Raw genomic sequence first — 27,769 nt, forward strand, 5'->3', positions numbered from 1 at the left:
CTGTGGAGGAAACTGAACTACATAATAAACTTCCAAAATCAAACAGCTTAACTGTGTTTATTGATATAAATACAACATACCACAGGCATCCACTATTTTACCATATTACACAAGGGACAAAATGAGATCAATATTAGTGCAAAGAGAAAACACAGAAATGCTTTGTTACATAAAAGTCACATATATATATATATATTAAAGCATCCTACATACTTTGTACAGTTTATTACTAATTATTAGAAATAAAGCAAGGCTGAATTTATTCAGACTTTTATTTCTCGGTGGAAAATGCTCTCTTCATCAGCGGTGGCTGCGTCTTCCCAACATCAAACATCATTTCCAAAGGTGGGTTGTTGAGAGAGCACCAGTCAGGGATGCGGCCCGTCTGATTATAATATTCCTTTGAAACGGATCGGCTCCCAAGAATATCTTGCAATGCTCCAAAAACAGCCCCTGTGTAGTGAGAATACTTTTACAGCTAAGATGATGTCCCTGAGAACTGTAAGCTGCACACAGCATGTTCTGATCCAGCAGTGCCGCCACTCTCCATTCTGGTCAGTGAGTTCTCAACAACAGCACCAGCCAGGACCCCTATGCTGAAGTCCCTTAAATGACCCTCTGCAGCTCGCAGTGAGTATAAAACTACAAAATCTACAACACAGTGGAACAATGAGGTAGAAGGACTGTCAACTTCAGGAAAGACTCAAGTTTTCTTGGTCACGACTGTTACATGTCTTTAAATAAAACTGCAAAGTTCAATAGGCATGATTTAAGCCTTAAGATGTTTTTCATTCTTTTAAAAATATAATTTATTTAACTTTTAATTTTATGTGCAATGGTGAGAAGGTGTCTGACCCATTGGAACTGGAGTTACAGACAGTTGTGAGCTGCCACGTGGGTGCTGGGAATTGAACCCGGGTCCTCTGGAAGAGCAACCAGTGCCCCCAACTGCTGACAGAGTCCTTTCTCCAGCCCCAAAGTCTTAAGATTGAAAAAAAAAAAAATTTTTTTTTCGAGACAGGGTTTTTATGTATAACAGTCCTGGCTGTCCTGGAACTCTTTGTAGACCAGGCTGGTCTTAAACTCACAACCTCCCGCAAGTGCTGGGATTATGGGCGCGCACCACCACCAGCTGGCATGAAAAATCTTAAAAAAGATACACAAAGCAATTTTTATAAAAAAAAAAAAAAATTCAGCTTCTAAATCTAATCCTAGAGTAAAAATCAAAATTAACCAAATCCTACCATACAAGAAGTAGTACTGCTGGGCAGTGGTGGCACATGCCTTTAATCCCAGCACTCGGGAGGCAGAGGCAGGCGGATCTCCGAGTTCGAGGCCAGCCTGGTCTACAAGAGCTAGTTCCAGGACAGGCTCTAGAAACTACAGGGAAAACCTGTCTTGAAAAAACAAACAAACAAAAAAAAAAAAGTAGTACTGCATTCATTTAAAAATCCTAACATTTATTTTTTCTAAATGCATGATCCTGACACTGGCTCTATCATTTTGATGTACACATCTGTGGCTGTTTCCCCTAAGTAGCTACTTATTAGACTACATGCTTATCCAGTGGTGATTCCATCCTTAGAGCATTCAATGAGCTCCACCACAAAGCAAGGGTAGAGCAAAGAACCAATTCCACACGAGAACCAACGCTTCCAGTAACAGCCATTACTCTGGAACAAAGCCGCTGCTTTCGCTATTTGACTTCACATGCATGAAGGTTACTTATTTTTTGAGACAGGGTTTTACTCTGGAGTCTACAGCCTGGAGCTCACTATGTAGACCATGTTGTCTTCAAACTCACGAGATCTGCCTGCCTATGCCTCCAGAGTATTGAGATAAAAAAGCATGTGCCACCACATCCATTCCTAAGGATGAAGTTTACTTTAAAAAAAAATCACAGTACAAAGGCCAGCAGAAATAGGCATATAATTCTTTAAGAGAAGTCACACTTTATGAAAATGACTTGTTCATTTGAGGCAGGTCTCTGTAGCTTAAACTAGCCTGGAATTCACTATGTAGCCCAGGCTTGCCTCAAACTCTTGATCCTCCTGTTTCAGCTTCCTAACTAATTGGATTGTGGGGTTTATTTCTCAGTGGAAAATATATTTTCATCATCATCTGTGGCTAAGTTTTTCCAACACCAAAGACCATTTCCAGTGGAGGACTGTGAGAGGATAACAGTCAGTCATGTGACCCAGCTACCGGTTCTACTTAGGAGGTGGGTTAGTTTTGAACAGTGAACCATTTACTTTGATGCATTCATTAGAAATACACTCAGGACTAAGTTCTTACCTCCCAGCCAGGCCACACAATTAGCCTTTGCAGGTGGAGTATGAATTCGGAAGGTCTTGGTGCCAAGTGTCTTTTTATATTTTGGTCTTTCTACCAAATATCGTATTTCTGCAAGCAATCTGTGGAGAAATCCTGGCAACATAGATGTGCCACCTATGATTACCAAATTCTCTGCCAGTTGCTTCCTGGTGTCTATTGGGCACTGTTATTGAAGAAGAAAAGAATAATTTTTAGTTCGATAAACACTGTTTAGCTAGATTTCCTACACAGAAATGGACACTGTCTACAGCAGCAGCAGCACTGCAAAGGACTGTGCTGTTTCTTTATTCAAGTGCTGGGATTCAAGAATTCAAGCCCTACCACACTCAGCCTCGGTATTACCTCTACAACAATCTAAAGATCGTGTGTGTGTGTGCACACACATTCAAGCACGCACATGTGCACACACGCATACACGAGTCAGTGCATGTGCAGAGATTAGAGGACAATTTGCAGGAGTGGGCTCTGCTCTACTATGTAGGTCCGAGAGATTGAACTTAGGTTACCATGCTTGGTGGCAAGTGCCTTTACCCACTAAGCCTTCTAGCTGGCCCACAGTTTTAGAAAGTAGGTAACATTAACCATCACCACCATCCTGTTAACTTTTTTTACTTGAGACAGATAACTAAATATAGTCACAAACTCACCACACACCTGGAGTTAGCTTTGAACTTGTAATTCTCCTTTCTCTACCTTTAGAGTGCCAGGATAATAGGCACATGCTGGCTTAAAACCTAATTTTCAGGGTATTATTGTTTATACTTCTATACCTAAGGCCAGCTGCTGAGTTAGACAGCACTCTCAGGGCTTGTCTGGAGGATCCCACAGGACAGCACAGCTGTTCATGTACCCTGACTGGAGAACATGCTCCTCTCCTGAAAAGTCATACTCTTACCAAAGCTTCCAGAGGAGAAAAGAAGTGAGCTCTGCCGAGCCAATCGGGTCAGCCGGGCAACCCATGGAGTGCCCCATGTCACAGCCAGACCCTCCTCACTCAGACCCTCTAAGAAATGCACTTCCTCATCAGGCCTAAGACTTGGGAATGATCTAGTTCTTCAAGAAATGCTGTCTGTGAGGCGGACAGTGCCTTCCACAGTGATGGTATTTCAGATGGAGTTCTACAGTGGCACAGTCACTAAACAAAGATATAGAAGCCTCAAACACCTGAAAACCCAATACCATACAGAACTGAATTTTGGGGAACTAAAAGTTACCCAAGGTCCAAAAGAAGTCTGGTATCTGCTCTGAAAAAAGGTGCTTTGTTCAAACTCATTACCTGGGTTGAGATACCGTATCTCACTCAGTGACAAAGCCAAACTCATAAACTAGAAATATGGGTTTTTTGCATGGTTTTTACATTCATGTATTTTATATGTGTCTACGTGTATTGGTGTGGGCATGTCACAGCACATATTTGGAAACTAGAGGACAACCTGCAGGAGTGGATTCTACCATGTGTGTCCTAGGCCATCAGATTTCTTGCAAGTATCCTTACTTGCTGATTCATCGTGGTGGCCCTATGGATATTTTTAAAATACTAAGAAAAAAGTTTATTTGAGACAGGGCCTTACTATGTGAGCCACACTAGCATGACACTAGCATGACTTCTCGATATAAGCCAGGCTGGCCTGGAATTATTCATTCACCTGCACTGGCCACTCAACTGCCATTGTTCTTAGCAGCATTAACTATAAAATTCCACAGAAAAGTTAAAGTAAGAAAATGTAGGGGCTGGAGAGATGGCTCAGTGGTCAGGAGCACTGCTTGCTCTTCCAAAGGTCCTGAGTTCAATTCCCAGCAACCGCATGGTGGCTCACAACCATCTATAATGAGATCTAGTGTCCTCTTCTGGCCTGCAGGCATACATGTAGACAGAATACTGAGAATAGTGTATACATAATAAATAAATAAATTTTTAAACACAGAAAAAAAATGTAAGCCAGGTGTGGTGGTGTACACCTGTGACCCCAGCACTCGAGAGGAAGAGGAGGAATTGCCACAAGTCAAGGACAGCCTGGTCATTCGTTATATATTGAGTGACATGCCAAAACAAAAGCAAATTAAAAAAAGTAAAATATTTTTTAAAAAAGGTAACCATCTTCTATAAAAATTACAATAAAGAGACTAGAAAAGTACTTTATTTTTTTTGGAACTCACTGTAGATCAGGCTGGCCTCAGAGATCCACTGCCTCTGCCTCCTGAGTGCTGGGACTAAAGCTGTGTCACCACTGCCCGGCCACCTTATTCTTACAAATAATAAATAAGAAGGAAAAATGCAGATGATAATACCTAACATTTTTTTCTTTGAAGAACCATGACAACAAAGACAAACTATAAATACCTGCAAAAGGGAATCCAGTATTAAGGTGGCAACTGATTTCTCCTCATTATCTTGTTCAAAAAGAATTTCCACAACTGAATCTCTAGTGAGATTAAAAAAGAAAAGAGAGCACTTTATTAGTATTATATAATATAACATGGAATAAAGCATTGGTTAGATTTACAACATTAAAACTTTAAAAAGTGGCAGTACCACCTTCATGAATTACTTAATAAAATACAAAGCTTTTTCTCATTGTAAATGGGGAAAATAGTGTCTACCTGCAGGGGTTGAGAGGAGGATGCAGTGTGACTATAAAACAAGGTTTGACACACAGGAAGCATTCCTCAAGTGTGAGCTACTGGGGAAGTAAGATTTAAATGTTCTGGATTTCATTACCCCTCCCCAAACAACAATAGAAAAGTTGCACTCTGTAAAAGTTAACAAAATTCTTTGCTTTTTAAAAAGTTTTTCTGGCCGGGCGGTGGTGGCGCACGCCTTTAATCCCAGCACTCGGGAGGCAGAGGCAGGCGGATCTCTGTGAGTTCGAGACCAGTCTGGTCTACAAGAGCTAGCTAGATCCAGGACAGGCTCTAAAGCCGCAGAGAAACCCTGTCTCGAAAAACCAAAAAAAAAAAAAAAAAAAAAAAAAAAAAGTTTTTCTGAAACAAGGTTCCATGCAGCTGAAGCTGACTTCAAACTCCTTATCCTCTTGTCTCTAACAACCTGTGCTGGAATTCAGGTGTGCCTCCACCCCGAGATCCCAGCACACAAGAAAGGTAAAGCAGAGGGACTGCTACAGATCCGAGGGCAGCCTGGGCTACACAGTAATACCCTGTGTAAAAATCAGGAAAGCAACAAATATGGGGCACCATGAGAAAGGTCTTTGGGGTGAAAAGTATTTCTCACTGTACATATTTAAGACACACAACATAGTGTTTTAATATAGACATACATAATGAAATGATTACCTATCATCTTCCATAGTTACCTTTTTTTGTGGTAAGAGTAGCTACAATTTATTCTTCCAGAAACTTTTCAGTATATAACATATATTATCAGTTATAGTCATCATTTTGTACAGTGCAAGTTTATGCCCTTTGATCTACTTTCCTTCACCCCCTCTAAGTCCTAGTAGCTACTGTTATAATCTGTTTCTAGATATAAGATTAAGCAGTATTTTTCTTTTTCTATTTGGCATAGTTCTTTTTAAATCAAATTTGTTTATTTGTATTTTTTAAAATATACGACATTAATAATAGGATGTTAACAATAGGAAATATTGCCTTATGTGTAATGCAAACTCTAATGACCACATCACACACAATCATGGATTACACATAATAATCGAGTGGAAACCAGTTTTATCAAGTCAGTTTCATGGCCATAACAGTTTAAAACTTTATTATTTAAATTTTGAGATAAGGTCTCTCTCTATAGCCTTGGCGGTCCTGGAATTCACTATGTGGACCAGGTGAGCCTAGAACTCACAGAGATCCACTGCCTCTGCCGCCCAAGTGCTTAAAGGTGCGCATCACCATAGTCAGTTTCTGTATTTCCTTTCCAACAATCTCTAAGTTTGGGATTATGTGGAAATTTGAAAGAAACCAAAAACAATGAACCTCTTTTAAAACTTTTTAAAGACAGGGACTCAGTATATAGCCTAAGGTGACCTTGAACCTATGACCCATCTGTTTCAGCCTCCCAAATGCTGGAATTGCGCACAGATCCATCTGTCAGCTGGGTGCCTCCTGCCATCTGCTAAACTATGACACATGTACCAGCCTCCCAGACAGCTGACAGAGGTAAGCAGCGGACGAGACAGTGACCTGCAGCTCTAGAATGCTCCTTAGAGAGGAGAGGACGCACTCTTTCTTTCCCTTCCCTTCTTAGGACTGCTGCTTGCTACCTAAGACAGGGAAGCTGCTGGGCAGTGGTGGCACATGTCTTTAATCCCTGCACTGAGGAGGTAGAGGCAGGTGGATCCCTGTGAGTTCGAGGCCAGCCTGGTCTACAAGAGTGAGCTCCAGGAAAGCCAGGAACATCCCACAGAGAAGCCCTGTCTCGAAAAAACAAAAAAGAACAAGGAAGCTGTGAGTCCAGAAGCCAAACAGAACCCCAAGAAATGGTCAAGAGGAAAGATGTTCTGATTTCTAATGGGAGCTGTCATATTTTCTACACTTGGATATCATGAGAGACACTCCCACATTGCTTAAGTCACTACCTTCAGGTTTGTATAAACTATGTGGCCAAGAAAAACAGTAGACAGTATGACACAAACCTAAGAGAATATACACAACACATCTAAACTCTATTTCTCTTTAAGATAGGGTCTCACTATGTAGCAATCGTTTATTATGTGTCCCACTAAATAATCCAAAGAAAATTTAAAATGATTTAATAAAAATAGATTATAATAGATTATAATGGTCTAAAAATGTCTACCACTGGGTGGTGGTGGTACAAGCCTTTAATCCCAGCATTCGAGAGGCAGAAGCAGCCTGATCTACAGAGCAAGTTCCAGGACAGTCAGGGCTACACAGAGAAACTGTGTCTTTAAAAGCTAAAATAAATAAGTAAACCAACAAGCAAGAAAGCAAACAAACAAACAAATAAATAAATACGACTATCAAAAGGTATATTTTCACATCGATGGGCCCCTCAATTTATAATCTTTAACTTCTATGTATTTATGTTCATGCTTTTGACATCTCACCCTGTTACCTTAAAACTTAAAAGGATATCCAGTATGGTGTGCAACTGTTTTCAGTGCATCTTTTGATATTATGTCTTAAAGACGGAATGTTTAAACCAGTCATAACAGCAGCTCTCAAGTGGCTAAGGTAGGAAGATAAACATTGAGGTCTGCCTGGACTATACTTTGATACCCTGTCTGCAAAAACAAAAAAGAAATTTATAATATAATTTTATAAAATTAGGATATAAATAAAATTACACTGCTAGCAATATAGTAGGCTGTTATCAATATAATTATGTAAATCCTTAACAGTAATTTTTATTACAGTATCTGAAAAATAATGAAACAAGTAATAAATTCTGAACTACCAATGGATCCTAAAGATTGACTTTATTTGGAATGATATGTTCATTGTAACAAAACAAAGTTTTAATATTTTTACTTTACTTATTTTATGTGTACGGGTATTCTGCCTGCATGCCTGGTTGTGCACCATGTGCATGTAGTACCCGCCAAGGCCAGAGGAGGGCACTGCACATCCTGGAACTAGTTACAGATAGTTCTGAGTTGCCATGTGGGTCCTGGAAACTGAACCTGGCTCCTCTGTGTTTTTTTTTTTTTTTTTTTTTTTTTTTTAATGTATATGAGTGTTCTATCTGCATGTATACCTTTATCCCAGAAGAGGGCAACAGATCCCACTATAGATGGTTGTAAGCCATCATGTTGTTGCTAGGAATTGAACTCAGACCTCTGGAAGAGCAGTCAGTGCTTATAACTACTGATGTTCTTAACTTCTGTTTCATGTATGTCTCCAGGTCCCAAAATAAAGGTTTATATCACAAATGAGCAAAAGACTGACTACAAATAAAATCTAGCCACATGAAGTTGTTTTGGAAGACAGGAATATCATATGGTCAGTTTTCCACTTCGTCTGTAGAGCTGAGTAGGTAAATTTTTTTTTAAATTCTTATTTATTTACTTATGTATACAATTTATGTATGTATGTATGTATGTATGTATATATGCATGTATACAATATTCTGTCTGTGTATATGCCTGCAGGCCAGAAGAGGGCATCAGATCCCATTACAGATGGTTGTGAGCCACTATGTGGTTGCTGGGAATTGAACTCAGGATCTTTGGAAGAGCAGGCAATGTTCTTAACCTCTGAGCCATCTCTCCAGCCTGAGCTGAGTAGGTAAAAAGACTATGTGGACATCAAAGTCTAAGACAGGTACTACTTGCTTCTTAAAAAAGATTCCAACCCTTTTAAAACATATTTTCTTTTGCTTTTCAAAACACTGTTAGTTTCATTAAAATAATTCTGAATTATTCTGAGAAACAGGAAAGATCATTTTTAAAACCTTAAAAAGCTTTATAAATAGTTGCCAAAAAAAAAAAAAAAATGAAGCATCATGAGGAACATCTTACTGCTAACCTAGCAACACTCACCTGAAGGCTTATACAAATACTGTTCAGAGTCAAAATTTAACACATTGCTTGGTTCACACTAATCACTGTCTAACCTGATTGATCCCAGCACATGTAGAATCTTCTCTCCATCCAATGGGTAGTCAACATTTGGGGGTGGAGAGGGACGCTGAAAAGTCAGAAAAAAAGTGTAATTATAAGCAAACACGTAAGCAGCTTTCAAAAAGATGTAATTTCTAAGCTTACCTCAGTGTTCCCATCAATATTAAACTTTGCTGCTTGGATTTGTAGTCCGCGCTTCAGATCACTTACAAAGCACGTACGCACTGAAGAAAGGAGGAAATGGAGCCTTTGTACCGCTTGTTGTTAAACGAATGGGGGGCTTACACCTTACAACAATTCTATTCACATGAACATACAATTAAGTATTCGTCTTCTGTAAAATCACATATTATTTCATTGCTTTATTTATTTTAAAGATTTATTTATTTCTTATGTATACAACATTCTGCCTCCATGTATGCCACACGCCAGAAGAAGGGCGCCAGATCTCATTACAGATGGTTGTGAGCCACCATGTGGTTGCTGGAAATTGAACTCAGGACCTCTGGAAGAGCAGCCAGTGCTCTTAACCACAGCTGAGGTTTTACAAGAAATATTTCAATTCAGGCTTAAGCATGAAGTTTAAGAGAAAAACAAGAGGGGTCAGAAAGATAGAGAGGATGCGGGAGGCAGAGAATTAGAGAAGCCCAGGAAGAAAGACAGACACACTCAAGAGCAGGGCACAGGGTTCTTACTCTAAGAGTGTTGCCTACAAAATGACGTTCTAAAAATACCTTTGCAGAACCTGTCCTGCCACTTGACCACCTTTGGAGAAGGTAACAATACAAATACAATTGAACAGCTGTGCTCAGGTTTGCTAGTTTCAGTTTTCTCTTTTGTTCCTTTAAAAAAAATCTTAGTGAAGACACAAAACTGCACTTGGTTTCTGTAGTGACTGCTTCCTTCAAGGGCACCAGCAGCACTTCCCACCCGCTACTCTGTTCATTCCTGCATTTTGAACACTAAAGAATTTTTTCTGCAAATAACTTTAATGAGACCCTTAGACATTGGAGTAAAACTTAAAATCTGAGGAAAAGCGGGGCTGAATGCAAGAAATCTAAAGACTTTAGCCAAATTATTTATAAAACATTGCAAACACACAACTATGTAATGTGTTTACTAGTCATTTGAAGATAAATTCTGCTAGGGGCTGGAGACAATGACTCAGCAGTCAACAACACTTGCTCTTCCAGAGGACCAGGGTCAGTTCCCAGCACTTGCAGGGTGGTTCATTACTATCCTAGCTCCACTTCCAGGGAATCTGATGTCTTCTGACCCCCCACAGGCAACAAGTACTCACGTGGTACATACATACATGCAGGTAAAACATTCAGATAACTAAAATAAATAAGTATTTAAAAAAAAAGATAAATTCCTATTGCTGAACATATTATGTTCATGGCTGTTTTTTGTTTGTTTTGTTTTGTTTGTCTAGACAGGGTCTCATTGGATATAGCCCTAGCTGGCGTGGAACTTGCTATGTATGTATGTATTTGTCCCACGTGCTGAGATTTTAGGCCACATCTATTTCATTTTGAATATATTTTCTAATCTGTATTTTTAGAAACCTGTGCCCTTCAAACTAACACTAAAGAATGAAAAGGTCAAAAATGGAAACTTCGGGTTAGAAAGATAGATGGCTCAAGTTAGGGCACTTCCTGTCAAGCCTGACAACCTGAGCTCATGCGAAAGATCCACTCACTGATAGAAAAACTCTGCTTACCTTTAATATCCTCTAAGACACTTTCTGGAACTGAACCTGAAAAGAATTTTATTAAGAATTAAAGAACTTAAATATTTTTTTAAAAAACTGCATTAAATTCTATCCATTTCCCTATTTTTCATTTAAGTAAAATGAAAAAATAAGCACTATAATCATTTTAAAAGACTCTCAAGGAGGAAGTCTCATCGCTGCACGTAAAGACAGCAGAGAGGCAGACCATGAATGTAACAGGGCTATGGAGCCATGAGCTTGTGCATCTCACAACAGGGCCAGCGGGGCTCAGCAGCACAGGGCACGCACGAGATCCAGGAGACTGTGGGGCTATATAATAATACAGCAGAAAAAACTAAGGAAATCTTTCCCATCATAAGGAGGTCTGCTGTCTATTTTCTAACAGGGCTCCCAGAAAAGTATAGGGCTAACAGATGAATAGTTATTACAATCTTACAAAAAAGTTAAGTTCTGAGTTTACATCTTTCAGATGGCAAGAGCTGCCAGCAACATCACAAACCAGCACGCATGCGGGGAGACAAGCATGGGCCATGGCACACCTGTGGCAGTGAGAAGACAACTTGTAGGAGTCATTTTTTCCCTTTTACCATGAAGGTTCCCAAAAGTAAATTCAGGTCAGCAAGTGCTTCTATCCCGAGCTATCTTGCTGTTAACCGACCCCAGCACATATTTTTAAAAAGACGTACATACCATCTTTTAATCTTTACTTCCAAGTAAACGGTACGTTTGATAATTTTTTCCTTGGCATACGTTAACTGTACACAACAATGGGATTCATAAAGAACTCTATCTCCACACATGAATATAACAGTTGAATCACAGTACTCCCCTAGCACCCTCTGCTCTTTCCCAATCCCTTCTAAAGAGGACATTTAAAAAGAAGAGGAAAAGGCTAGTCAAGGTGGCTTGGGAAGATAAGGCAGGAGGACTGTTCCAAGTTCAAGGCCAGCCTGGGCTACGTACTAAGACTATATAACAAGACTTAGTCTCAGACACAAGCAAGTCAAACACATACACAAAGAGTTCAAAAGTAACCTTTGGGATATGCTACAGATTATTTGTCAGCACGCTGGATTTCTGAGGTAAAAACAGAAATACCATTTTCTAACCTAAATTTAAAATCTTCTAACCCAGCCATATGTAGTGTCTCACACCTTTAATCCTAGCACTTAGGAGACATAGGTAGTCAGATTGATTTTAAGTAGGAGGGCAGCCTGCTCTACATATTGAGCTCCAGGCTAGTCAAGGCTACATAGTAAGATCTTAAAATAATATATATTAAAAAAATGTTTTCTAAACCAATTCTCAAAAATACTTTGATTGGTATCTAGAAACAAAGGAGCTTTTGATAAAGAAATGAATCATGATAAATGAGCAAGTATAACACTAATTCCTACATCTTGTCTTGGGTAAAATATAATTAATCTAAACTCACAATCTCAAAGTATTAACCCATAATACTTTGTGGGTTATTTAATCACAGTGTGCTTGGAAAAGAGTACAACATGTATTAAGTATGACTTCAGTGGGCTGGTGAGAGAGAGCTCAGCTGCACAATCAAAATTTCAAGTATGGCTGTAGAGGCCAGGATATAACTCAGTGATAAGAGCCCTGAGACACTGCATTGGCTTTAACTCCCGGCATCCTACACCAACCCACCAAAGTGTAACTTTAGATTTAGAATTTCTTCTCATTATCTTTTTTAGTTTGTTTTTTTTGAGACAGGAAGACTCTGTAGCTATGAAGCCTGTCCTGAAATATAGCTCCTATAGACCAGGCTGGCCTTGAACTCACAGAGATCCCCTGCCTCTGCTTCCCGAGTACTGGGATTAAAGGTGTGCACCACCACCATCTTACTTCTAATTATCTTGTTCTTTTCAATTTCTTACTTTTGTGTTTCACATCATGGTATTATAGTTTATAAACATATTTATTTATTTATTTACTTATTTATTTGTTTGTTTGTTTGTTTATCTATTTAAGGTATTCAAAATGCTTTTAGTGTTGACAATTCCTACCCTTAGACATTAAAACTTATCCAGGTGTGCCATACTCTCTCTGTACCCCAGCACGCAGGCATCAGTGGCTGGAGCAGGGGAGTGAAGAACAACTTTAGCCCGATCGTGAATTTACAACTTAAGACTACATGAGGCCTCCCCTCAAAGAAAAGGACAAACCAAAACACTGTTAAAATTTACTTCTCAAAGGCTGGAGAGATGGCTCAGCGGTTAAGAGCATTGCCTGCTCTTCCAAACGTCCTGAGTTCAATTCCCAGCAACCACATGGTGGCTCACAACCATCTGTAATGAGATCTGGTGCCCTCTTCTGGACTACAGACATACACACAGACAGAATATTGTATACATAATAAATAAATAAATATTTAAAAATTTACTTCTCAAGATGGTAAAGAGATTTTGCAAGACTTAATGCTGGCTATAGACAAACAAGAGAGAAGGAACTGTATTGTAAGAATCAACAACCTGAGAATAAGGGCTGGCGCCACGGCATTTTACAGCTCCCCCTCTTTCTAGGACTATTCAAGTAACTTCCAGCCAACGGCTCGGAAGAAGCAGTTTTCTGTTGGTCAACATAAAGAAGGAGTGAAAAGGGGTTTAATTTGATTAGATTTATATGCTACTTTAAAAAGAGGAGATAATCTTGGCAAATAACTGTTTACACTTTCCAAGTAAAGAATGGAAATGACAGCCATTCACTGGCTCTGTAAAATTCCACTTAATTTCAGTCATTTTAGTAGAACAAAAGCCAACATGTTCGGTATATAATTTATATTACATACTTTCCAAATCAGGGCACTTAAATTCTCATTTCTGGGGACAGGGTCTTGCTATGTGACCCAGGTTAGCCCTGAACTCCCAATCTACCTGATTTCCAGAGTGCTGAAATTATCATTCTTTTAAAAGTAGGTTCTAAATACTAAATGAAAGAGGATAACCCAAAATTCATTTGAGGATCTCCAGTATACCAGAGATTTTCATCTAAGCTCTGCTAAGGAATTCAGGGAGAACGCTTTCAATTGGTTTACATCTCTGGTTGTCCTCTGTGAGTCATTCAGGAAACAATGGCAGTTCTGACTTCTCATGGTCAGAAATGTACTAATGATCAGGATTCTGAGGGGTATGGTCAGGAAAGATCAGAATAAGTCAAAGAATGTTTACTGTGGAGAGTAACTTAAGAATGTAGACTTCCTAACGTTATAGTTAGTTAGAACCCCCCACCCCTGGGTAAGGGCCTACATATGCTGCCTGGGCTACTTCAATGCAATGTCCCTGCCTCGGCCACAGGTGGATGCTACCAAACACAGCATATGTTTAGTTTAAAGTAAGACTTAAAAAACATTCCAGAATGCTAAACTTACTATCTTTGGAGACTTTTCCTAATTTAACTGTCACCAGTGATATACTAAGATAGTAACAAAACTTATTTGCTATAGAAAAACTAATGAGGTTTCTATAATCAAGTGAAAATTGCTATTATTTTAACTATCAAGAAAGAATCATAAGAAAACATGAAAAGCAAAGCTAACTATCCCTAAAACTGCAATTTTTCTTTCCAGCATACTTTTGTACTAGATGCCGTCAATCTAAAAAGTAAGCCCAGGACCCTCAGAGTTTTGCGCGCACGCGGCAGTTCTCAGGTAACACTAAGATGAAGACATGGTTGCTCTTGGTTGACGGGACGGCTAGGAGGGAAAGAGCTAGAGTTAAGGCTAGCAGGGAGGATGGAGTGACGTTACCAGAAAATGTGTAGCAGATATGAAATGTGGGTTAATCCACAGGCACCAAAAACCGCCTTACCAGTCTAGGGAAAGTTACCTCTGACGGCGCATGAAATAAGTCAAACCTGTGGCGCACAGGCGAACAAACAAGAGACAGTGAAAGCCAAGTCGCAGTGGCTCTGCGGCACCAGAGCAGACCTGTGCCGGTGGGAACAACAGTGACATTAGGAAGACTCTCTGAGGAAGAACTGGAATGCTAACCCCAGCTTTCTACAAGGAGAAATAGAGATGGTGATGTTATTGCTACTCGTGCTTGTGGTTTTTGAGTGGTTTTGTGGTTTCTCTGTGCACCCCTGGCTGTCCTGGAAGATGTTATTATATTTTTTAAAAAATTAAAATATAATTTTATCATTTCCCCTCTTCACTAAGATATCACCTTTACTAATAATAATAATTGAAAAATTACAAAAGAAGAGATGCTGTGTTTACTTCTGGAAGTACCAGTTTTGAGGTTTTAAGATGGGCATAGTTTATATCTAACAATCTTGTGGAAATATGAGTGTCAAGTTCAGAAAGATTAGACCCAGGCTCCATCTGAGAACAGACAGAATGCTGAGGTGACTAGTCAGAGGAAGAGAGGATAGAGACTTTCAAGTCATTAGAAAACAAAACAACAAAAAAACCCAAGCCCCCCTTAGAATCACTAATAAAGAAAATAAATGCAGAATACAGAAGGAAGAATACCAGAAACAAAGAGGGGGAGCTCAGGAGGAAAGATGGCTTGAGAGACACCGTGAGATCTAGAAAAGATGACTGGCACACCGCTGGACCGACTGACTCAGAGCAACAATGACATTGGAGCAAGGTCAAGAGGTGTGGGAACACAAGGCTAACTAGAAGGTAAAAGCATGAAGAGCGTAGTCCACTCTTAAACGGCGCATTACCCATCACTGAGGGGAGGCTCTGTCCTTTAGCAGCACCAGTGTCAACAGTACATTGTTCCAACAGCTGAGTTTCCAACTCCCTGAAATTTGAAAAAGTTATTGAAATTAAAATACCGCAACTAGTAATCTTTTCTTATTTAATAACTTCACCTAATAGATATTTGAATGACCCATTCAAACAATGGTCTTGGGACATGAACAGAGTTCTCAAAAGAAGGGAAATAATGACTGAGAAATATCTCAAAAAATGTTCATCGTCCCTAGCAATCAGAAAATGCAAAAGGAAAACAATTTTGAGATTTTGTCTTACTGCAGTCAACGGCAAAGGTCAATGAAAGAACTGATATGAAATGGGGAGGGTGCAGAGGAAAGGGAGTCCTCTTTCACTGCTGCTGGGATTGCAAATTGTGCAGCTACTTAGAAACCAATGTGGAGAGTTCTCTAAAAGTAAATCTACCACTTCTTGGCATACACCAAAAGGACTTGACATCCTACTCCACAGACACATGCTCAGCCACGTTCACTGCAGCTCTATTCACAACAAGCCAGGAAATGGAAATAAACCAGGTGTGTAGGCGCGAGCCTTTAATCCCAGCACTTGGGTAGCAGAGGCAGGTGGATCTTTGTGAGTTCAAGATCAGCCTGGTCTACAAAGCAAATTCCAGGCAGCCAGGACTGTCACACAGAGCAACCCTGTCTTGGGGGATGGGGTGGTGGGAGATGGAAACAACTTTAACCAACAAATGGATAATGAAAATGTGGTACCTACACACTTTACATAGCATGTAAGTGTTTATGTAAAGAAAATATACTGAGTACTATTCAGCTCTAAAGAAAAATGAAATCAATCATGAACATTGCAGGTAAATGGATGGAACTAGAAAAGATCATATTGAGTGAGATAACCCAGAACTGGAAAAACAATGTAACATGTTGTCTCTCATCGGAGGCTCTTGACTAAATCTTTTAGATATATTTGCTGTCCTCACCCCTCATAAGGAAACTTCTCTTTGCAAGAGATGAAGACCACTACAGAAAACTACAACCGATCAAAACGTAGAGCTGTGGAGTCCAGACCCAACAGATACAACTACAAGACAGTCCTGCACTCTAGGCTTAGGGAACACTGCAGAAGAGGGGTAGAGAGATTAAAAAGGGACAGAGGACCAGGGAGTTTGTTGGGAGAGTCTATCTCCTAGTAATATCATAAGCTACATCCATACGTCTGAGCTGAATAAAGACACTATCGCTGGGCATGCCTAAGTGGACAGGAAAAGCCCTTAAGGTCGCAAACTTATACAAAGAACCATAGGAACTGAGGAAAGCTGGAGTGGGGGAGGTGGTCATCCCCAGGGAAGAGCACACAAACTGGTTGTCTAATGCCAAGTGGTCAGCCCTGAAAACACATATATGGACTCAAAAAGTTGTATTTAGGGATATATAAATGTGTACACACACACACACACACACACACACACACACACACGTAATAACAATTAGTGAAAAAAGAGGCCATGACTTTGAAGTAGGGGAGAGTAGATGGAAGGGCTTGGAGGGAAGGGTGCAAATTTGTAATTATATTAATAATCTCAAAAAAAATCTGATGAATGAATTCAAATCTAAAAGAGAACAGAATAAATTAAAAATCAAATTCCAGCCGGGTGATGGTGGTGCACACCTTTAATCCCAGCACTCGGAAGGCAGTGACAGGTGGAGCTCTGTGAGTTATATCCAGTCTAGCCTGATCTACAGAGTTTGTTCCAGGACAGGCTCCAAAAAGAAAGCTACAGAGAAACCCTGTCTCGAAAAGCAAAAAACTAACAAACAGGGCTGGAGAGATGGCTCAGTGGTTAAGAGCACTGACTGCTCTTCCAGAGGTCCTGAGTTCAATTCCCAGAAACCACATGGTGGCTCACAACCATCTGTAATGAGATCTGGTGCCCTCTTCTGGCATCTGGGCACACATGGAAGGAATGCTGTACACATAATAAAGAAATCTTTAAAAAAAACAAAACAAAACAAAAAACCTAACAAACAAACAAATCAGATTCCAAGCACTGGCTTTTGTGGCATTGGTAAGAAAACATCCAAGAAACTTACTTGTGAAGGGCTTTTCCTCCTAAGGGGAGTGCCCCCCAGCAGTTCAGCACTGGGATGCCTTCATAGATCTAGAGTGGAGTTAAGGCCGTCACCATCTGAGCGGAGACAACGCTTCCCTGACACATACATCACCCTCTACCATACTGCTCTAATCAACCTTGCTGGTAAATTCTTACTTCTTGTTTTAAAAGGTTACAGAAAAGTTAAGAGCAAGTCTTTTACACAGTGTCCACCAGAAAAACAGACGTAAATGTGCACATGTACACACACATCACAACTCATTCATTAGGGCAGCGGCATCCAACATGGTAGCCACCAGCAATATAGGCCTGTTGAGTGCTGTTCAGCTGTTCAGCACTTTACATCTTTAAGAGCCTAAGTTACAAGGCAAACTTACAAAAGTTTAATAAAGGAAAAAAAACACTTGGATTATTTTTATATGATTACACAGAGAAATAATATTTTCTATATACTGGGCTAATAAAGTATGCTATGAACCTTACTGCTTTAATTTATATGAATTTCTTAGACATATTTAAATTCTGCATGTGGCCCACCTATATTTCTACTAGCTGTGCTGAAAGAACAGTGCTCAGGACTGTACTATGCATTATTACCTTACTTCATAATACTGTTTAAGTTAACATTCCATAAGTGCAATACTTATAAAAAGGAAAAAGAATATTGATGAGAATGTCAGTTTGGGACACAAACACAGGTTTATAGCCTAGTCACATGCTTACGTAAACTGGCCCTAACTTTTCATTTTCTCACTTAGATGAAAAGAACAGTACTTGTGTGGCAGGATTGAGAATTAAACACAAAGTACTTCATAGTTGAGAAGCTACTGCCTAGCTTAGTTCTTCAAGAATAAATTATTTCCCTCCTGTAAACATTTCTTCTCAGATAAACCTAGCTCTTAAAACTGCTAGACTAATGTTCACGTACTTTAACTACACTTTCAACGCAGCAACATTCACTGTGACAAGTCATAACGCTACCTATATTTTAAGTGTTTCTATAGAAAGGAATAAACTAGTAGTAATACTCTGCCTGAATTATTAGCTGTCCCTTATGGGATGAGATAAACTACATGTCAGGTCCTACATTAAAAGACTACCTTTCCATGAGATGAAACAGCATCAGGATTTTACAGATAAGGAAACTGAGGCCAAGAGTGTAAACTACTTGAGTGGTACCCTGTAAGGAAGAAGCACAGCCTAGATTTATCCTTACCTGTCCAGCTCATAAACCCAATGGCATACTATTCTGACAGCTTCCACAGACAGGAAAAAATGATCTTTTTCTCTATAATGAAGGCCAATTGCATTCTACCATTTAAAATTCTTTTCTTTGTTTTACTTTCTCATTTTAATTTGTCCCATTATTTTTTTTTAAACATTTATTTATTTTTTATTATGTATACAATATTCTGTCTGTGTGTATGCCTGAAGGCCAGAAGAGGGCACCAGACCTCATTACAGATGGTTGTGAGCCACCATGTGGTTTTTGGGAATTGAACTCAGGACCTTTAGAAGAGCAGGCAATGCTCTTAACCGCTGAGCCATCTCTCCAGCCCCCCATTATTTTTTATATGACTTCTTTTCTTAGAATTATTCTCATTAGCTGATAATTCATCTTGAAAATTGAACATAATATTGACCAGACCTGCTTCTAAAGCATAAACTAGGTAGGACTGAATTATAATGATAACTTCTATATAAAGCCGAATTTTTATAAGTCTACAAACTTTACCACATAACTCATATTGTACACAGTAATCCAAACTAGTTTAATAACAAAATTATTTTTATAAGCACAATTACTTTAGTTAAAATTAGTAAAAAAAAAAAATAAAAACCCATAACATGGGATAATTGATAAAAAGGATACAGGCAACACCAGGCTTTCCCTGTATCCACAATCCAGGACCATCGCAGAATTAATCCCAAGTGTCAGGAGAGCCATCAGATGACTTGGAGCAAGTAAAACAGAGGGAACCTGGAAAACAGCAGTACAGCAGTGAGACCAGGGGTGTAAGCAGTGTTTAAAGATGTCACAGGCACACCCCATTGACTTACACTTGTTCAAGCAATTATCAATGTTAAATGAAGAACTAGTTTTCTGATTCAGATGAATTTACTCAATAATCAAAGTATATTGCAATAAACAGAAGTAACTAGGTTAAGTAAAAAGAATTTAACTGTGCTGTTTCATTCCTGAATGACAATTCTGAAGCATTTTTAATCAACACTGCTTTTTTTGAAGTAAAATATTGAAAGAGATAAAAGCCCAGAAAATGTACATTCAGAGGAAGATGATACTAAAGAATAGATGCCTTTGCCATCCAGATAAAAATACTGGAAAGAGTTTCCCCACCTCTCTGCCTGCCTCCCTCCCTTCTACCTTCCATTTGGGGAGCAGGATGAGACAGCCAGGCTGTCCATGAACTCCAGTGACCTCCTGCTCACTCAAGGGTTGGGATCATAGGCGTGCACTCTTATGTCCAGCTTTAGGAAACAATTCTTTCCACTTACTTATTTAAGACAAGAGTCTCATGTAGCTTGGGCTGTCTTTTTCTCCCCCTGTGAGTGTGTGGGCATGTGTGCGTGTGCACGTGTGTACAGCACACATGTGGAAGTCAGAGGGTAACTTGTGGGAATTCTCTCCCTCCCATATAGGTCCTGGGGATTGAATAAACTCATGTTGTTAGGCTTACTGGCAAGCATCTTACCCCTTAATGCATCAACAGCCCTCCCAGGGTCTTGAGCTTGGTATGTAGTTGAGGATAATCTTAACTGCTGATCCTCCTACACCAACCTCCCAAATGCTGAGATTATAGGAATGTATTACCACACCCTGCTAGGAAAATAATGTTATCATTATTTGCAAAGTTTGCACTATGAACTATTAAAAACACCCGGGGCTGGCAAGATGGTTCAGCAGGTATAATCACTTGGGGCACACGCCTGGAAATTAGAGTTTGATCCCTGGAACCCATGTAAAAGAAGAATTGACTCCAAAATTGATCTCTGAACTCCACATTGAAACTGCGGCACAGTCATCTGTCATCACGTGCATATACACAGTAGTAATAACTCTTTAAAAATTTAAAATCAGCCCAGTGGTGATGGCACACGCCTCTAATCCCAGCACTCAGGAGGCAGAGGCAGGCAGATCTCTGTGAGTTCGAGGCCAGCCTGGTCTACAGAGCAAGTTCCAGGACAGCCAAGGCCACACAGAAAAACCCTGTCTCTAAATAAATTTTAAAAAATTTGAAATTTCACCATAACTTAGCAGTATAAATTGAGAAGCAAAACTATAAACTAAAATACTTAACTACTAGTAATTTCTTTTCCCAGTGAGAATTTGCTAGATTTGGTGATAGCACAGATACAGATACTTGATCAAAATATGACAGTCTTTTATAATCAAATGACAGATAAAATAATAGTTTTTTTTAAAATATTTATTTATTTATTATGTATACAGTATTCTGTCTGTGTGTATGCCTGCACACCAGAAGAGGGCACCAGACCCCATTACAGATGGTTGTGAGCCACCATGTGGTTGCTGGGAATTGAACTCAGGCAATGCTCTTAACCTCTGAGCCATCTCTCCAGCCCCCAGTTTTTTTTTTTTTTTTTTTTTTTTTTTTGAGAAAGGGTTTTTCTGTGTAACAGTTCTAGCTGTCCTGAAACTCACTTTGTAGACCAGGCTGGTCTCAAACTCACAGAGATCCACCTGCTTCTAATGGGATTAAAGGCATGTGCTACCATCGCCTGGCTCTTTATTTTATTATCCATCCATCCATCCATCCATCCATCCATCCATCCATCCATATCTATTGGTTTTTCTAGACAGGGTTTCTCTGTAGTTTTGGAGCCTGTCCTGGAACTAGCTCTGTAGACCAGTCTGACCTCAAACTCACAGAGATCCGCCTGTCTCTGTCTCCTAGTGTTGGGATTAAAGGCGTACGCCACCACTGCCCGGCTTGTTTCAGTTTTTCAAAACAATTTTACATGCATTGGTGTTTTGCCTGCATGTTATGTCTGAGGATGCCAGAACCCCCGGAACTGGAGTTTGAACCAGCACATGTGGGTGCTGGGAATTGAACCCGGGTCCTAGGAAGAACAGTCAATACCTTTAACCACTGACCCATCTCTCTGCTCCCCAGATTACTACTTTTAATTTCTTTTTACTTAAATAGAGAAGGTATTCTGTTATATAAAATACAAAATAAGGATACCAATGTAAACCCAACTAAAATTCTTCAGTATAAATGCAGACTTTTCCCCTCAGCTAGAGCTGATCTGCCATACTATCCTGCTGTGTTCTCACTGCAGCAAACTCCTGAGTTTGCTCAGGAAGGGCAGTGGCAGAGGACTTGTTTCTTCAGACTTACCTTACCAAAATGACTAACAATCAATCATCTTTGCCAAGGTGTTTTTAAGTATTAAGTACATTTTGACTTTGGGAAAACATATACAAATATTTACATGTAATTAACTTTTCTCCGAGACAGGGCCTCAAATTCACTATGTACAGAAGGTGACCATTACTCTTTTGCCTCTACTTCCCAAATATTGGAGTTTCAGGCAAGCATCACTGCTCAGCTTACATCTAATTCTAACATACTCTATTCATTTTAAATAATCTTCCATTCCCTCTTTAAAAAGAACTTTAATTTCAAGATAGAGATTTTTTTTTAAATATTTATTTTATTTATTAATTATGTATACAGTATTCTATCTGTGTGTATGTCTGTAGACCAGAAGAGGGCACCAAACCTCATTTCAGATGGTTGTGAGCCACCATGTGGTTGCTGGGAATTGAACTCAGGACCTTTGGAAGAGCAGGCAACGCTCTTAACCACCGAGCCATCTCTCCAGCCCTCAAGATAGAGATTTTTAAAAATTTTTAAGAAGATTCTGGTTCACTATGAAATGTAATAAACTTACAGCATATTCCTTTTCTTATAAAATGAAGATTACAAGTAATGTTACTAAAATTAAGAGGTAACCCCCATTCCTGGGACCTCCCACTTCATGAGATACAATGTGGACTTGGTTTAAACATTTTTGCTAAAATGTAGTATTTAGGATTATATTACAGTGTACATGCCAGACAAATGCCCTAGCACTGAGCTATTCTCCTGCCTTCTTTCTACTTAAAAGCAATTTATTAATTTCATTTAAAAATAGGTATCTCAAGGATTTGGGGAGGTGTCTCCTCAGGAAAGTGCTTGTTGTGCAAGCACGAGGACTTGAGCTCAGATCACCCCAGCAGCCATGCAAATTAAGCCCGGTGCAGTAGGACAACCTGTGTTGCCAGCGCTGAGGAGACAGAGCAGGGACTTCATGGCAGCCAGGCTAACTGACTCCATCAGAAATCCTGTCTTGAAATATAAGGCAGAGAGGCTAAGATGTGGCTCAGTAGGAGTACCTACTTTGCATACATGAAGTCATGAGTTCAATCTCCAGCACTGCACAAAAACAGACATGAGACCCATATGTAATCCTAGCACCTGAAGGTAAAGGCATGTGCTGGCTAATTTCATGTCAACCTGACACAGGCTATTGTCATCTGGGAAAGGGGAAGCCCAATTGGGAAAATGCCTCTATAAGATCAGGCTGTAGGCAAGTCTGTGGAGCAATTTTTTAAATTCATGATTGTTACGGGGAGATGCAGGGGCACGGATTCAGTCCACTGTGAACTGGCGGTCCTGGGTTCTATAAGAAAGTGGGCTGAGCAGCCACTGAGTAGTGTGCTTCCACGGCTTCTGAATCAGCTCCTCCTCCAGGTTCCTGCTCTGACTTCCCTCAGTGAGAGACTGTAACCTAGAAGTGTAAGAGAAATAAACCCTGTCCTCCCCAAAGCTGCTCGTGGTTATGGTGTTTCATCACAGCAATAGAAATCCTATTGCTTGGTAGCAGGTTTGTGGCATATTGCTGTGATGAACTGGAAGGATATTGGAACTTGGAGCTAGAAAAGCCACTGTGTGTTGAGAGCTCAAATGGATTGTTCTATAGGTTCTTAGAAGACTGTTGAAAGCAGTGTAGACAATGGTCAAGGCAGGAGGATCAGAAGTTCAAGGTCATCCTCAGCTATACAGCAAGTCTGAGGTCAACCTGGACTTCCTAAGACTTCAAAAATGTCAAAAATAAATGAAAAAATAAGACAGATAAATGATTAAGGAAAACACTGGACCTTTGGCCTCTATGAATACTCACATACACATGTGCACACAAACACGTACACATACATACACATTAAAAATAAAAGTAGGTACCTCAAAATATTTGAAAAGAACACGAGTAAGTGTCTCTCTGAAGTGGGAAGGACATAATACCGACTCAATAACCACAACCCGGCGGTCTCTGGGATTCACCAACAGATGCCTAAAAAAATGATAGTTTTGTTTTTAAAAGGAAATAAAGTTCTGTACTTTTTTGGTAAGTAACATAATTTAAGAATAAACTGTACTACCATATCTTAAGATGTTTTACGACAAAAAGACATCTTCATTTTATTACTTCAGAAAGATGATGTTTCTGTGTTCTTAGGGTATATCAAGCACTGTACAGGGACTACAGCCATTATCATCACCACCATTAGCCATTAAACAGGTATTTTCTTTTGTAGATTTGCAAAAGTGGGCTCACAAAACTCCAGTTGCTACAGACATTAACTTGAAAACTACAAAAGCCTAATAAATTTATTTTCCAGAAGTACTAGAAATGATTTGTATTATTGTCTAGAAACACACACCTACGGCTATTCTTTGATGTGTTGTTTTCAGTTCTCTGAATCACAGTAGGCAGATACAGACCACCCCCACCGATGCTTAGGACAGAAGGCAGAACTTGGAGCATGCTAACAAGCAAGCGCTCTACCACTGCGCAAAAAGCCTTAGCCCTAATAATGATTGCATTATTAGGGGGAAAAATCTATCTATCTAAGCGCTGAAGTTAGGAAAAAAAAAAAATCAACCCTAAAATAAAGTTTCAACTTACCTGAAATACAGTATGTGGATGAATTCCTTTAAGTAGGAATATAATTCTTCTGTATTGATATTATACTGAACAACTTTGATTGGCTGTAAAAAATTAAAATGATTTCTTTTACTAACAAAACAGTCTTTTTGTGCTTTTTTTTAACTAATATATTTCCTCATAATAAATGAATTTATAGTAATAATACAAAAATTAAGAACAGTTAACCTAGCCGGGCGGTGGTGGCGCACGCCTTTAATCCCAGCACTTGGGAGGCAGAGGCAGGCGGATCTCTGAGTTCGAGGCCAGCCTGGTCTACAAGAGCTAGTTCCAGGACAGGCTCTAGAAACTACAGGGAAACCCTGTCTCGAAAAACCAAAAAAACAAAAACAGTTAACCTTGGGCTATGGCTGTAGCTCAGATGGCGGACCTGTACAGCATGTACGAGCTCAAACATTGTGTCCATGCATAAAATCAATGTGGTGGCACATGCCTATAAACTGGCAGAAGGATCTGAATTTAAGGTCATCAGAATTTATTTCTGGTCTACAAGAGCTAGTTCCGCTCCAAAGCTACAGAGAAACCTTGTCTCGAAAAACCAAAAATAAATAAATGAAATAAACCTTAAATACAAACAAAAATATCTTTAAAACAAAAAGCAGCAAAGGCTTCTTTAAATATTCTAGACCTGGTTCATTCTCTGGATCATCTGACTGCTACACAGCATGGTTAAATTCATGCCATATAAAATTAGATAGATCCCAATAAGGTTGATTTAAAACAAAACAACTCAACCAGCAGTGGTAGTACACGCCTTTAATCCCAGCACTCGGGAGGCAGAGGCAAGTGAATCTCTGTGAGTCTGAGGCCAGCGTGGGCTACGGAGCGAGTTCCAGGCCAGCCAGGGCTATACAAGAGAAATCCTGTCTCGAAAACCACAAACCAATTAACCAAAAAATACACACACACACACACACACAGAAAAACTCTTTTAAAATTATTTTATCTTACTTAATTTTTCTAAATTGCACATATTATTAGTACTTATATGTGCATGGGGGTGAATACACACGTGCAGGGTGTGCATGCATGGTGTCACAGAACTTGTATGGAGGTCAGGTGACAAATAGATGGAACTGGGTCTCTCTTTCTATCTTTGCATGGTTCTGGGGTTGACGTCAAGTGCCTGGTTTACTCTACAATCACTTTTATCCACTGGACCATCTTGCCAGCCCATAGTTTTCTGATGTGTTTAAAAAAGAAATACCTTAGACATGCCAGCTCTTTTTATCACACTAGGAATTATACATCGTGGACCAGTTTCTCCCGCAAACCCACACCTGCAAGGAAATGGAAAATTAAATGCTCAGCTTATTACATTCTTTCAGAATCTGCCAGAGAAACAATGGCCACAAGACATCTGGAAATACCTCTGCTGCACTTAAAGGGTCAAAGAAAAAAATCTAAAAAGATAATAACATCTATTGATAATTTTATACCATGTTAAAGGAAGAAACAAAGTATATCAAATTTGTTATACTGAAATAAGCCAGTATCTCATTTCATTCTCCCCACTTCTTAGTTCTATTAAATTTTAGACAAGACATTTATTTTTACGACCCTGGATACACAGTATGGGACTTCCTTCAACAGTCAGGCATCACTCGATGAGAGGATATGAGAAGCGCATTGGTAAGTGCCAGATTTCTCTTGTACTAGTAAAACAAATTTTGTTTAAAAAATTGCAAAAATGATTATAATGCAAATTTACCCTTAAGTCACACCTTTTGTTCTCCTGGGTATTTTTTGATTCTGTTCTCTCGTGCCCAGATCTCTTTTCATTTTTTTTTTTTTTACTCCTGGCTGTCCTGGAACTCAGAGATCTGCCTGCCTCTAAAGGCATGAGCAAGCACCGCCTGGCTTCTCGCTCCATTCTCATCCCCATGTTATTTACATTCAGTGCTCCTCAAAGTCCTCCAGACACATGCAATGGGGTAGCTTAAGTTCTCCCTGATATTGTTTTTAAGTTATGTGTTTTCAATTATAGTCCTATATAGTAATTTATTTCTTCAATGTATAGCCAAAATCATTATTTCTGTGTAGTAATCTCTAATTATTTAACACATTAATGTTTTTTAAAAAATAAAATAATATGAAAGGGTCTTGCAGAGAATGAGAGAAAAATCAACAACTATGTTTAATCCAACTCTATAGCTCCTAAGGACCAATTTTTAAGTATGTTCCTGTGGCCATTTACTTAATAGTTACTTAATATCTACTGCTTACAGATGTGTAAAAAAATTCAAACATTTCTTTCATAAATCACTTCATATATATTTGTGTGTATATATGATGTAATTCTGTCAAGTTTTGTTTTCTGCCTAATATGTATTTCTTATATAACATCACCTCATATATACATATATGCGATATATGCATTTTCTCTTGAGTCCAATACGACTCTTAGACGGATAGTCCAAAGACCTCAAACTTTCTATCAGCCCGCTGACACTGTCCAAACGTTCTAAGGGTTGTGTATTTGTGCCTCTCATCTCTGCCTTTGAAAGAAACTTCTGCATCTTTGAGGACCACTATTCTAGTGTTTACAAAATGCTTTTTTTTTTTAAAGTGCAAGATGTGTTCTAAGCGTTCAGGGTAACCTACTTGGAACTTCCAGTTTTATCTACACGGCTTCACATCTTCTTCCTAGCCTCGTCTTCCTAGCTGCGTTTCCTACGGTCTAAGGGAACAATCTATTTCCAGAACCAACAGGTCTCCATTAAATGTTTAATGACGGAAAGGGTCAGCAAGCCTTAGGATTCGATCGCTGCTTGCCTATCTGACCCAGCCAAAGATGGGCAGCCTCTGGGTCACCGCTATCCAACCTGCAGGGCTGGCCCCTGGCCACCGTAGGCGGGGACAAGGCAGTTCCCGAAGCTTCCTGGGCCTCTCAGGTAGTCGAGCCCCTACTCAGCCCACCGGATCCACCGAATGAGCCCTCCTAGACAACACACTCCCCGCGGAGGACTGGGCTTTGCCTCGGGGCAATGAGAGCGGACGGTCCCGGCGGCCCACGGGCCTAGCGACAGCTGCCAGGCCGTGACCACCGCCCTTCCCGGGGCCCGCAGCCGCCCACGGCCACTCACTTGGTGAAGGCTTCTCCCAGGTCGATGACGACCGCCGTCTTCTCGCCGCCGCTCCCGAGGCCCTCGTAGAGCGGCATCGCGGAGACACCGAAGGAGACGAGAGGCAGTCAGCTGGCCGAGGGGTAGCCTCGGCGCGGGGGCGGGACGGGGTCCTCGCGCGGCTGAGGACCCGAGCTGGCCAAGGAGAAGCCTGACGCTTCCGATTGGAGGTCCGTGGAGGGCACT

At 39.9% G+C, this 27,769-nt stretch overlaps 1 protein-coding gene across 1 annotated transcript; it reads right to left on the reverse strand.

Moving 5' to 3' along the window:
• Positions 1–41: 41 nt before the first annotated feature.
• Positions 42–27,769, reverse strand: Actr10 (actin related protein 10). Its single transcript, XM_038336314.1, has 13 exons — positions 27,545–27,769; positions 25,666–25,738; positions 24,420–24,502; positions 23,696–23,804; positions 19,297–19,404; positions 17,404–17,471; positions 15,304–15,383; positions 10,609–10,644; positions 9,030–9,109; positions 8,879–8,952; positions 4,676–4,757; positions 2,296–2,497; positions 42–453 (listed from the first exon to the last, which is right to left on the reverse strand). Exons 1-13 carry the CDS (start codon positions 27,619–27,621, stop codon positions 272–274), a joined length of 1,254 nt encoding a protein of 417 aa, XP_038192242.1. The 5' UTR covers positions 27,622–27,769; the 3' UTR covers positions 42–271.

Source organism: Arvicola amphibius, chromosome 7 (genome assembly GCF_903992535.2).
Source record: "Arvicola amphibius chromosome 7, mArvAmp1.2, whole genome shotgun sequence".
NCBI lineage: Eukaryota > Metazoa > Chordata > Mammalia > Rodentia > Cricetidae > Arvicola > Arvicola amphibius.

Coding starts and splice junctions, on each gene's coding strand:
- Actr10 (XM_038336314.1), bottom strand. CDS start 27,621: ATGCCGCTCTACGAGGGCCTCGGGAGCGGCGGCGAGAAGACGGCGGTC. Junction 23,805..24,419: donor ATCCACATACTGTATTTCAG/GTAAGTTGAAAC, acceptor TCATTTTTTTAG/GCATCTGTTGGTGAATCCCA. Junction 10,645..15,303: donor GAGCCTCCCCTCAGTGATGG/GTAATGCGCCGT, acceptor AATTCTTTTCAG/GTTCAGTTCCAGAAAGTGTC.